Source organism: Rhinatrema bivittatum, chromosome 3 (assembly GCF_901001135.1).
Source record: "Rhinatrema bivittatum chromosome 3, aRhiBiv1.1, whole genome shotgun sequence".
NCBI classification, from domain to species: Eukaryota; Metazoa; Chordata; class Amphibia; order Gymnophiona; family Rhinatrematidae; genus Rhinatrema; species Rhinatrema bivittatum.
In genome coordinates this window covers 196,949,215-196,962,308 of record NC_042617.1, presented here as the reverse complement: position 1 = coordinate 196,962,308, position 13,094 = coordinate 196,949,215, and the positions used below count along the sequence as shown (strand labels likewise).

General features: G+C 45.7%; 1 protein-coding gene across 1 annotated transcript in view; it reads left to right on the top strand.

The window, feature by feature from the left end:
- The window catches only part of KATNA1 (katanin catalytic subunit A1), a 182,292-nt gene that overhangs the window by 63,843 nt on the left and 105,355 nt on the right, over positions 1–13,094 (top strand). Inside the window, exon 5 of the mRNA XM_029594070.1 lies at positions 12,383–12,501. Within this exon, the coding sequence (XP_029449930.1) occupies positions 12,383–12,501 (119 nt within the window). The remainder of the gene's footprint in view (positions 1–12,382; positions 12,502–13,094) is intronic.

The window sequence follows — 13,094 nt, the reverse complement described above, 5'->3', positions numbered from 1 at the left end:
CAATACCTCTCATTTTTCAAAGCTAAAATATAATGTTGTGACTTCAAACTTTGAGACAATCTAGACAACAATCTACTAGCTTTATTTGGCTTTATTGCCAAAATGAAATTTACTACGCAACCTCTGCAATGATCTAAGTTCTCTGATGTAACAGTTGATTAAGGAAACTTCTAATATTCTGCATGGCAAATTTAACCTCCTCAGTCCCCTTAACCAACTTCTGAGTTAAGTGCAAAATATCATCATCCTTTGCTTATTCTGATGAGTAACATAAGCAATAAGGAGTGAGGTTATTACTACCTTGCCTGCTTTCTAGAAAATATCAGGAAGAATATAAAAAATGGAATTATATTTCACATATTCCTTACATGTATCACCAATATATCCTTTAAATGTCTCATCAAAATATAAACTAGGTCTAAGATGCCATTTAAAAGTTTTAGCTTGAAATATACCTGATTGAAACCACAGGCAAACAGGTGCATGATCCAAAATAGTTATACAGCCTATATCTGCCTGCATAATGAGTGACAGCGATGACTGAAATAAAAGGATATCGTTAATATGAGAATAACAATTATATGGCTCAGAATAAAAAAAAATCTAATTCTCCTGGATGAAAAATCTGCCATGTATCTAATAGCGGAGGTTCTTTCATAAGATCTTGGACTCCCAAAAGATGAGATTTTTTTTGTTTTAACCAATCTGGGTGATTTAGTATCTCTAGTGAGATCAGCTGTAACATTAAATTCCCCTCCTAGAAAAATGTTGTCCTAGCAAGATCACAATTTTAGAGAAGAAAGAATGGTTTATATTAGGTGCCAATACATTGCAAAAATACCAAACAAACCATTTTTATGATGTAGTGTATGGCTAACTATCTCAGAACACTCTTTGGGATCATGGACTTTTTTCTAAGAGACAAGGAAGATTCCTATGGAAACAAAACTCCCCTTAGGACAATATTTAAAAGCTATTTAGATAGATAACTAACAAGTTATTTGCTGTGACAGAGGCAGTGCTGGAGGCACTGGGAACAGGGAAGAGGGTCCCTCGCTCCAGCTGAGCTGAAAAAGGTATCTGCAGGATACAGGTAGGGTGCAGGTAGGACACTTCCTTGTGGGAAGGGGGAGAGGCAGGCTGATTTTGTTTTGAATGTAAAAGCAGGACAGGGCCCGGCTTACAATACTGGGCAAATTGCTACCAAATTAAAAAGGGGTTTTTTTTTGGGGGGGGGGGGGATTTAGGATGCACTCCTGGCTCGTATTATGCTTTTGGGGGGGAGGGAGGGAGGGGATTGGATAGCTTGTGATTTACTTTAGTTTAACTGCTGATGACAGCGCCACTTAGCCAGATACCGTTTCAAGATATCTAGCTAAGTAGCATTTTATCTGACCACATATGGCCACATAACTAAGAAACCTACCCAGCTATATTAAAACATAGCTGGTTAGGTTTCTTAGCTATCCGGCTATTTGTAGCCAAATAACTTTTTAGACCGTTTTATATTCAGAGGGCTATTTCTCCCACTGAATGAGACAACTTTAGCCCGATAACTTGTTCACTAGCCGGCCTACTGAATAGGGACCACCACTCTGCTGTTATGCGCATGGGCCTGCTCACCTTCACGGTCCCAGGGCAGGTCCCGGGTCGGCCTCCCTAGCTGGTAGTTGCCAGCTCCTCTAGTCCCCGGTGGCGGTTGCCGGGCCTTCCACTGCGTGCCAGGCCTCATGCCGAGGCTCGGCATCCTCAACGATGTTGGCCACGCCCCTGCGCGCGCGGACCGCCCGACCTCTTATAGGGCCAAGGGCGGGCCTTAGCTCCACGGTGCGCCCTGATTGATCCCCCGATTAAGGAAGTTCCTGTCTGTGCTTCCTTGCCTTGGGAATCAGGTCAGCTTGTATGCTAGATTGACCCTGCGTTTGTTCCTGCTCTTGTCTTGTTCCAAGTCTCGTTCCAGTCCTGTTCCTGCCTCATTCCTGCATCCTAGTTCCTGCTCATCTTGTTCCTGTGTTCGTCTGTACGTTTCCCCAGGTAGTACCTCCATACTGTCTAACTGGTACTGACCTCAGCTTGTTACTTGACCTGCCCGCCTGCCTCAAGACCTCAGCTTGTTCCTTGACCCGCCTGCCTGCTGCCTGCCTCCTGACTTCGGCCTGCCTGTGACCTTGTCTGACCTCTGCCTTGTTGACCATCCCACAGACTGACCTCTGACCTTTGCTCGCCTGATTTCGTCCCTAGATTCTGGCTCTGTTCCTTGCCTTGTCATCACCTACACTGTGCTGGTCCTCCTTGCTCCATCGGACCTCCAGTCTCGAACCCGATCGTGCTCTCCCTGTGTCTGTGGGCATGCCGGACTTCTATTCTCCCAGGAGACCCTGTGAGGCCCACCTAAGTCCAAGTGGCCTGGGTCCCTACGGGCTCCTCCCGGGGGGACCTCTGGCTTCCAGTGGTGAAGCTCATCAGAGCCTCTGTCTCCTCCAGTGCTCCACCCCCTGGAGGCAGTTGCCTTCTGTTCCCTATCAGAAGGTTGTCTCTCCACTGCCCCAGGACAAGGGTCCACCTCAGAGCGCAATATCTGCAGCTTCTCAGTTCATGGTCATCACCAGAAATCAAAACTCATTTTTATGATTTTGGGTTTTTCTCTTTTTTGAAAAAAAAAGATTTTTTTAAAATCCCAGCAAAAATATTTCCTGCCTGTTGGCGGCAGTGGTTGTGATTATCATTGTTCACCTTTTTCAATTAAAAAAAAACCAAAAAAAAAACCAGTTCTTAGCTAGAGAAGCCCAAAGGTGTTTTGAATCTACTTCTCTTTGGGGAAAGTGATGTTGTCTTTGGAGAGTACCTCTTACAGATAAACAGTGGTTCATCAGTTATATACTCCTTCCCACCTCCTCTTGAAGGAGTTCTTCCACCCTTTGCAGTAAACCTATAGATATAAAATGGAGTGTGGGCACTACAGCATAGGAACCATTGCGCAGTTTCAGTATTTTCAAGTACAATAATACCCTGACCAAAAAATGAATAAATTGGTTTAACCAAGGTTACAACAAATTTAAGTGGGAGAAGTAGAATTTTGAGCCTTGATTTGCAGTCCATTGGTTGAATCACTAGGCCACTGCTTCTCAACAAATGGAACTCTGGTCATGTGACCTACTTGTGTGAATTGTGAACCTTTTTTAGAAAGCACTCATTACAGGTAAGCAAATTTTCTATCTCAAGCAGTAGCCAAAGGAATGATTACAGTATTTAGATATAGTGGAAATACTAATTTCCACAAACACTGGTCACAGGCAGTATAGGAAAGTAATTAAAGCAATTATTCGTGTAGTAGGTATTAAGATAATGTAACTCTTCAAAAATTACAACTGGCTCTCTGAAATTATGAAGGTAGCAGCAGTCTATACTTAACTTTGATTTCTCCTTTGCTTGTTTGATTGTCATATAAGATTAACCTGTTTTGTGTCAAAATAGCATGTGGTGTGATGTGCCTCAAAGGGATTATTACATACAGAATTCTGACGGAAGTGTCAGTCACACTGGAGCCAGTCATTCTGTCTTAGAAGCCTTTGAAATTTTGGGCTTTTGAAATGATTTTCATGTTAGAATTATTGGAAAGTAAAACTTCCTATAGCACCAGTAGAAAAAGGAGGTAATTTTAGAACTGGTTGCAAGCTTTTGGAGAATTATTTGTAGATATGGTGTTAGTGAAAGTGTTTCACAGGAGAGTGAGGACAAATCTGGTCAAAAACATTCTGCAAACATTTCTTTAATGCTTAGTGAAAGATAAGTTCCCTGTACTTCCAGGATCAGTCCAGACAGTGGGTTATCTTCCCCTTCCAGCAGATGGAGTCAATTAGAACTTTGAAGGATGCTTCCTTATAAGGTAGTGCACCCTCTACTAATCCTTAGTATTCTCTTGACTCCAGCTGATGACAGTGGTGGCTTTCGTTCCCCACTGAGATGACTAGAAAGCTATTTTAGGAAATTTCTCTATTTTCCTCAGCTTTCCTTTCTTTTGGATGGATCAAGTCTAATTTAAAAAAAAAATCTTTGAATTTTGAATTTTGTGAGGGAATTATTTGGAGAGCTTTCCTGTAGCCTCCACTCCTGTTTTAGTGGGAGCATTCTATTGCTTGCAGGCAGTACTATTTGCAGCTCTCCCCACCCCTCCCATCTCTGTTGTCGGGGTAAGTTTGTTTTTATTTCCTTTTGACAGGTTATTTCCTCTCTTCCTCTCTCTGGGGTGCAAGTTGGTGGTGCCAACCTCTCCCCCTGTGGCTGCTATCCGACCCGCTGCCCCTGAGACGCAGTTTTCCTCGGGGCAGCCGGCACAGAGAGGCGTTATTCCTCTCTGCCTCTATCTGTAAGTCGCTGAGGGATAGAGAGAGAGCAGGACTGAAGCAGAGGTGATTACCCGCTTCTTACAGCCATGAACCTGGTGAGCGTGAGGAAGAACAGGCTGAAGCAGAGGTTTTTCCCGCTTCCCACAGCTTTAAACCTTGCCTGTTTCTCGCGTTAAGAACAGCTGGTTCCCTCGCGGCTCAGTCGGGGTTCCCCATGCCTCGTTCGTCCAGGTGCTGCGCTTGTGGAGAGCCCGGGTCGAGGCTCTCCCGCGAGGGGATTTACACAGCTTGCCTCCCTGGTGGGGAGGGACCCTCTCAACCGCTGGGCCGCTCTGGTTCTAGTCTTCTGGTGTGCCTCGACACTCAGGGGCCGGCCCTGATCCCGCTGACCGCGGGAACGGCAGCTATTTTGTCTCCAGACTCGGCTGCTCCGGCGCTAACAGGAGAAGAGCAGGACGCTCCTTTTTCATCTCAGCTGCCGGTTTTGACACTCGTTCTACCTCTGGAGCCTTTTCCTCCATCAGGGGATTTTCCCACTCTTCATCCATCGGGGCCACCTCCGTTTTCCACGGATTTTGTTCTCCTGCTTCACAATGCTTACCTGGCCAGAATTGGCCAGCACCAGGAATTTTTGGCGGGACCTCCTCCTCCTAAGGTACCCAGAATGGCTAATTCCACTGAGGTCTTGGGAAATGCCCAGACCGTGGGGAGTGCCCAAGGGTCAGCGGTCCCGGGACCATGGGTACCTCCGACCATCTCAAGCGCTCAGTGTCCGTTTAGTACACCCCTCTGCGGGGGGGGGGGGGGTTCTGTTCCTCAGCAGGACCTGGATCCAGATGAACCTTCAACTACGGCTCAATTGGAAGGGGATGATCCTATATAATATCCTATATATTAACACTATGTAATTAATCTGAACACTAATTAATTAATTTATTGTAATTGACTAAATTGTTCCAGCTACTCTTCTTCTTCTCCAAGTTCTAAGTTTCGCTTGTTTATTGTAACTTTCTTCACTACATATCAACACCAGTTTTCGTTCAATGTTATCACTCCCCTGTTTTCTGTAAACCGGCATGATATGATTTTATCATGAATGCCGGTATAAAAAAGCTTTAAATAAATAAATAGAGTCCTGCGGATCTTCCAGAGGGATGAGCTGGACCCCCTCATTCCACATTTCCTACAGGAATTGGACATTGAGGCCCCTCAGGACCCGCCTGAGCCTAATCCACCTGCAAAGAAAGAGGACCCCCTTCTGGCTGGTGTAGGTCCTTTCCTTCCCATCCCAAGTTCCTTCAACTGTTATCCAGGTAATGGGATTCTCCGGAGACCTCCCTCAAGGTCGGCAGAGCCATAGATAAGCTATATCCTCTCCCGGATGTTTTCCTGGAGCTTCTTAAGGTTCCCAAAGTAGATTCTGCAGTCTCAGCGGTGACGAAAAGAACTACCATTCTAGTAACGGGTGGTGCAGCCTTGCGAGATCTTCAAGATCGAAAGCTGGAAGTTTCTTAAGAGAATTTTCGAGGTGTCTGCCCTGGGGGTCTAGGTGGCCATTTGTAGTTCCTTCGCTCAGTGTGCAGGCCTCCGCTGGCTTCAACAGCTGCTCAGCTCCCAGGAGTTGCCTCCTGAGGAAGCACTTCAGGCAGACCACTTGGAGGCAGTCATAGCATATGGAGCAGATGCTCTATATGACATTCTGAGAGTACTGGCCAGATCTATGGTTTCTGCAGTCTCGGCTAGATGCCTCCTCTGGCTTCGCAACTGGTCGGCAGATTCTTCTTCCAAGTCGCTGCTGGGATCCCTACCCTTTAAGGACAAGCTACTATTTGGGGAGGATCTGGACCAGATTATCAAGTCCCTTGGAGAGAATAAGGTATACAAACTGCCAGAGGTTCGCCCTCATTCTTCTAGGTCTTTTAATTCCACTAGAAGCCGATTCAGGAATCCACGTAATTTCCACCAGGCAAGGCTGCACCTCCTCGTCAGCTGTCCTCTCGATCTCAATCCTGGACTCAGTCTTTTCATGCCCAAAGACAGCCCCGCTCTGGTCCGGCCCAGGGGACGTCCTCCAAGTCTTCACAATGAAGCTATGTCGGCCCACTCCCCGATCCCCAGGATAGGGGAACGTCTCTCCCTTTTTTACGAGGAGTGGGTCAACATCACGTCAGATCAGTGGATCCTGGATATTCCAAGACACGGCTACGTGTTAGAATTTGCTCGGTCGCTAAGAGACAGGTTCCTGTTCTCTCCATGTGGCCCAGTCCAGAAACAACTCATAGTCCGGCAGACACTTGACAGGCTTCTGGCTCTTGGAGCGATTCGTCCAGTCCCCCCCTGGAAGTAGGCCGGGGACATTTTTCGGTATACTTCGTAGTCCCCAAGAAGGAAGGTTCCTTCCGCCCGATCTTGGATCTCAAGATGGTCAACAGGGCCCTCAAGATTCCCCACTTTCGGATGGAAACCTTGCGCTCCGTGATAGCGGCGGTACACTCCGGAGAATTTTTGTCCTCCCTGGATCTGATGGAAGCTTATCTACTCATTCCCATCCTCCAAGCGCACCAGCGTTTTCTGCAATTCAAGATTCTGGGACAGCATTTTCAGTTCCAGGCTCTACCCTTTGGTCTTGCGACCGCTCCTCGAACCTTCACGAAGGAGATGATAGTAGTAGCTGCCGCTCTTCGGAGGGAGGGAGTCTTGGTGCACCCATACCTGGATGACTGGCTCATTCTGGCAAAGTCCTCAGCCCAGTGCCACCAGGCGGTCGACAAGGTGTTGACGCTTCTTCACGCCCTTGGTTGGCTGGTCAACTTCGCCAAGAGCAGCCTTTCTCCATTTCAGTCTCTGGACTTCCTGGGGGCGCATTTTGACACAGCGCTGGGCAAAGTGTCTCTGCCCCCGGACAGGACTCATACACTCATAGCTCAGATACAGCGATTCATCAGTCTCTCGCTTCCAACGGCGTGGGATTACCTCCAGGTCCTGGGATCCATGGCTTCCACCATCGATCTGGTCCCTTGGGCGTTTGTACATATGCATCCCTTACAGCGCGCCTTGCTCTCCCGCTGGAAGCCGGTGTCTCGGGGCTTCCACGCCATCCTTCCTCTCCCGCAGGGAACCAAGGATAGTCTCTCGTGGTGGTTCAATCTCTCATCTTCTCCAGGGTGTTCCTTTGGACATCCCGAAATGGGTAATCATCACGATGGATGCCAGTCTCTCTGGCTGGGGAGCGGTGTGTCAGATGAGTTCTGCGCAAGGGAAGCGGATGCCGTCCTAAGCAACTTGGCCAATCAATCGCTTGGAGACCAGAGCAGTGCGCCTGGCATTGAAACACTTCCTTCCTCTCGTCCATCATTGCGAAGTCCGAATACTCTCAGACAATGCGATCACTGTGGCCTACATCAATCGCCAAGGGGGCACGAGGAGCCGGCATGTCTCTCGGGAGACAGACAGGTTGATGGCGTGGGCGGAGACTCATCTCTCCTACCTAGCGGCTTCCCACATCACAGGCGTAGACAACGTTCAAGCCGACTTTCTCAGTCGTCAACATCTAGATCCTGGAGAGTGGGAACTCTCAGAAGAGGTGGTGAATCTCCTGTTCCTCAGATGGGGGACCCCCTATCTGGATCTAATGGCAACCTCCCGGAATGCCAAGGCAGCTCTGTTCTTCAGTCGCAGAAGAGAGTTCGGCACAGAGGGAGTGAATGCCTTAGTCCTCCCCTGGCCCCGTCACGTTCTCCTCTACGTGTTTTCCACTTTGGCCTCAGGTGGGCAAGGTGCTCCGGAGAATACAGTCCCACCAGGGTCCGGTAATGCTGGTAGCGCCGGAATGGCCCCGTCGTCCGTGGTTTGCAGACTTGATCAACCTCGCAGTGGACGGACCTCTTCGTCTGGGTCACCTTCCACGCTTGCTGCATCAGGGTCCGGTATCTTTCGCCCAGGCCGATCTATTCTGTCTTGCAGCCTGGCTTTTTTTTTTTTTTTTTAGTTTGGTTTTATATTTGTGACAATATGAACAAACAATGTCAACTACACGATTCCAAGTGTCACATTTTCAGATTTCCAGTTACATACATACGTTCCAGAACTACAAAACGTTGTCAGTGTATGTAATTTCCAGCCAGACTCTTTGATGCCGGAAAAAACAGCAAAGAACAATGTCCAGAACAAACTTTACAACTAAACAACCTCCCATACTCCCCCCCCCCAGGACATTGGTCTATTAAACAAAAGAAATAAGTAACCTAGGACTGCAACAAAGAAAAAAAGTTAGAGATATACTCCAGAACAGTTCAAGATATAGGTAAATCATTAAGCAGCAAACTTCTGACAGAAGGAGAAACAGAGTTCAAATATGTCTCCCAGCGGTTCACAAATTGTATACAGGGGCGAAACCATTCCACTTTAAAGATATATTTATCCAAGAGACAGGTCTGATGGATAAGGTTACGTAATTGCGTTAGAGTCGGCGACTCAGGGGCCAACCACTTTTGCAAAATGCATTTTTTGGCTAATAGGATTACCAAGCGGAACCACCACTTCGTAGTTGTCTTAGCAAAAAAGATGCCTCGACTATCATCCCAAAGAAACACATTAACATAAAACGCAAAATGCCTGGCACAGAGTCTTTGAAGATAAACATGCACTTGTTCCCAAAAGAATCTAATTTTAGGGCAGGACCAAAATTGATGACCTAAGGTGCTCCTAGGGGCTCCACACTTTGAACAGCCACCGGTACCACCCTTCCCCATCTTACACGCCTGCGCAGAGGCCACATAAAATCTATTGAAAAACTTAAATTGAAGTTCCTGTAAAGGGGTCGGTACAGAGAAAAAATGAGACCTGGAAAAACACTTTCCATAATAAGGTGTCGTGAGGGAGGTTCCCAGTTCTCGATTCCACCCAGTGACCACTCTGTCCCATAAAGGTAAGACCCGAGAGTCCTCCAATAATTTATACCAAAAAGAAAGCCTATGGCGCGTTGGGTCCACCATATCTAAATAATCTGACAAAAACTCCCAAGCAGATTGATGTGGATCCGGTAAGTGTAAAGCATGGATGTAATGTCTGACCTGCAGGTATGCGTAAAAGTGAGAATTTTGCAGCCTGGCTTTTGAGAGGTGCCGGCTGAGGCGTGGATACCTAGAGGCTGTTATCTCGACCCTCCTCAAGGTTAGAAAGACGTAAGAACATAAGAAAATGCCATACTGGGTCAGACCAAGGGTCCATCAAGCCAAGCATCCTGTTTCCAACAGTGGCCAATCCAGGCCATAAGAACCTGGCAAGTACCCAAAAACTAAGTCTATTCCATGTTACCATTGCTAATGGCAGTGGCTATTCTGTAAGTGAACTTAATAGCAGGTAATGGACTTCTTGTCCAATCCTTTTTTAAACACAGCTATACTAACTGCACTAACCACATCCTCTGGCAACAAATTCCAGAGTTTAATTGTGCGTTGAGTAAAATAGAACTTTCTCCAATTAGTTTTAAATGTGCCCCATGCTAACTTCATGGCGTGCCCCCTAGTCTTTCTACTATCCGAAAGAGTACATAACTGATTCACATTAACCCGTTCTAGACCTCTCATGATTTTAAACATCTCTATCATATCCTGCCTCAGCCGTCTCTTCTCCAAGCTGAAAAGTCCTAACCTCTTTAGTCTTTCCTCAGAGGGGAGCTGTTCCATTCCCCTTATCATTTTGGTAGCCCTTCTCTGTACCTTCTCCATCGCAATTATATCTTTTTTGAGATGCGGCGACCAGAATTGTACACAGTATTCAAGGTGTGGTCTCACCATGGAGCGATACAGAGGCATTATGACATTTTCCGTTTTATTCACCATTCCCTTTCTAATAATTCCCAACATTCTGTTTGCTTTTTTGACTGCCGCAGCACACTGAACCAACTATTTCAATGTGTTATCCACTATGACGCCTAGATCTCTTTCTTGGGTTGTAGCACCTAATATGGAACCCAACATTGTGTAATTATAGCATGGGTTATTTTTCCCTATATGCATCACCTTGCACTTATCCACATTAAATTTCATCTGCCATTTGGATGCCCAATTTTCCAGTCTCACAAGGTCTTCCTGCAATTTATCACAATCTGCTTGTGATTTTAACTACTCTGAACAATTTTGTGTCATCTGCAAATTTGATTCTCACTCATCGTATTTCTTTCCAGATCATTTATACATATATTGAAAAGTAAGGGTCCCGATACAGATCCCTGAGGCACTCCACTGTCCACTCTCTTCTATTGAGAAAATTGTACTCTGTTTCCTGTCTTTTAGCCAGTTTGCAATCCATGAAAGGACATCGCCACCTATCTCATGACTTTTTACTTTTCCTAGAAGCCTCTCATGAGGAAATTTGTCAAACGCCTTCTGAAAATCCAAGTATACTACATCTACCGGTTCACCTTTATCCACATGTTTATTAACTCCTTCAAAAAAGGGAAGCAGATTTGTGAGGCAAGACTTGCCCTGGGTAAAGCCATGCTGACTTTGTTCCATCTCCTATATCAGGGTATGGAAAGTTTTTGAGAACTAGTGTGCCTCCATACCTGTGTCGCCATGGACCACCTCTGTGGCTCAGAATCTTTTCTTCAACAGGGACTGGACAAGGGTCTGGCCTACAACTCGCTGAGAGTGCAAGTTTTTGCCCTAAGCGCTCTACTTCATAAACGAGAGGGAACTTCCCTCTCCTCTCACACGGATATCATCCGATTCCTCAGGGGGGTGAAGCACGTGAAACTCCTGGTCCATGCTTTTTATCCTTCGTGGAGTCTCAATCTCGTTCTCCGAATCTTGGTCGGTCCACTCTTTGAACCCATGCGTTCTGCGACCCTCAAGGATATCACTCTCAAGACGGTTTTCCTGGTAGCTATCTGTTCTGCCCGCAGAATCTCGGAGCTTCAAGCACTCTCGTGCAGAGAGACCTACCTTCGTTTTACGGATTCGGGAGTTTCCTTGCGCACTGTGCCTGCTTTTCTGCCCAAGGTAGTTTCTGAGTTTTACTTGAATCAAACGATAGAGCTTCCGTCCTTCTCAGCGGACGCATCGGCGGATCTACACAAGCTAGATGTCAAGCGTATCCTCGTTCTCTATCTGGAAGTCACTAATGATTTCGCTTGTCGGACCATCTTTTTGTTCTCTGGCATGGTCCGAGGAAGGGGGCCAAGGCGTCAAACTAACATTGCTCGCTGGCTGAAGGAGGCGATCTCGGTGGCCTACATTGGAGCGGGTCGACAACCTCCGGCAGGTGTCAAGGCCCATTCTCTTCGAGCTCAGACTGCTTCCTGGGCAGAGATGCAATCTGTCTCGTTCCAGGAGATTTGTTGAGCCGCAACTTGGAAATCGTTACATACCTTTGCTCGTTATTATCGTCTACACATACAGTCTCCTACTTTTGGCTCCTTTGGCTCTAGGTCATTCGAGCAGGGCTTTCCGGGGCCCACTCTACGTAGGGAAGCTTTGGTACATCCCACTGTCTGGACTGATCCTAGTACGTACAGGGAAAAGAAAATTATTCCTTACCTGCTAATTTTCATTCCTGTAGTACCAAGGATCCGTCCAGACACCCTCCCTGACTGTTTTATTGGGTTTGGGATTGCCTCTCTGCTCAAATTGTTCTTCAGTGCCTTTTTCCTTTGGCTGGTTAATGAACCATTAACCAGCCAAAGTTGTTTGACACTGTTTTTTGTGCCTTTTGCACACTGTTATTTGTTACTTAATTCTATTGTTCTTGATCCATCCTGATTTTCCTCTTTGCTTTGATATACTCCATACTGAGGATTAGTAGAGGGTGCACTACCTTATAAGGAAGCATCCTTCAAAGTTCTAATTGACTCCATATGCTGGAAGGGGGAGATAACCCACTGTCTGGACTGATCCTTGGTACTACAGGAACGAAAATTAGCAGGTAAGGAATAATTTTCTTATGTACATGGTTTTCTGAATAGGTATTGAAAACTGACAGACTACTATATGCAAACCCATTAATATTTATATAAACAATTTGTTTATTTTTAGAGCAAGTCATCTGATGTTTCAGAGTCGGAACCAAAAAGATTTGATGGCACTGGTTATGATAAAGACCTAATAGAAGCTTTGGAAAGAGATATAATTTCTCAAAATCCCAATATCAGATGGTGAGTTAAATTTAAAAGTTTAAATTTGGAAGGTGTTTAAGGATAGGCTGCAGTTTCTTTAGAATTGTGTTTAGTAGATGTGTGTTGTCCTTTAAAAGGGGTGAGAAACCATCCTAAAGCTACTGCCATTTGAGGACAAAATTACCTAAGTAACTTTATGGGGGGAGAGCAAATCATAGGTTTTGAATGTTTGAAAGAGATATATTGCTCTTAAGGTATACTTTAAAAAAAAAAATTTTTTTTTTTAAGATCAGTCTTCCTGTTTTTCACTTTGTGAACCGAGCAAATTATATTTTGTGGGAGATTTGTTTTTAATCAACTAATACCAAAGTTATAGCAATTTTGGACAGGTGGCTAATTGGGTAGCTGTTTGATTTATTATACTCCAACATCTGTAGAGAGATTTATTGTGGTGTAAACTTTCTATGGAAAACAACCAAATTTGATAAGGCATTTTTGGCAAGTCCATTGACTCCACCTCTCAAGTAACCATGGCTGGCTTGATTCTTAACTTGATTTCCTGAGGAATATAGATGTGCTCTTTGCCTGCTTGAAGGTTCAGAAATGCTTTCTTTTCAGCCTTTGCACGCAGT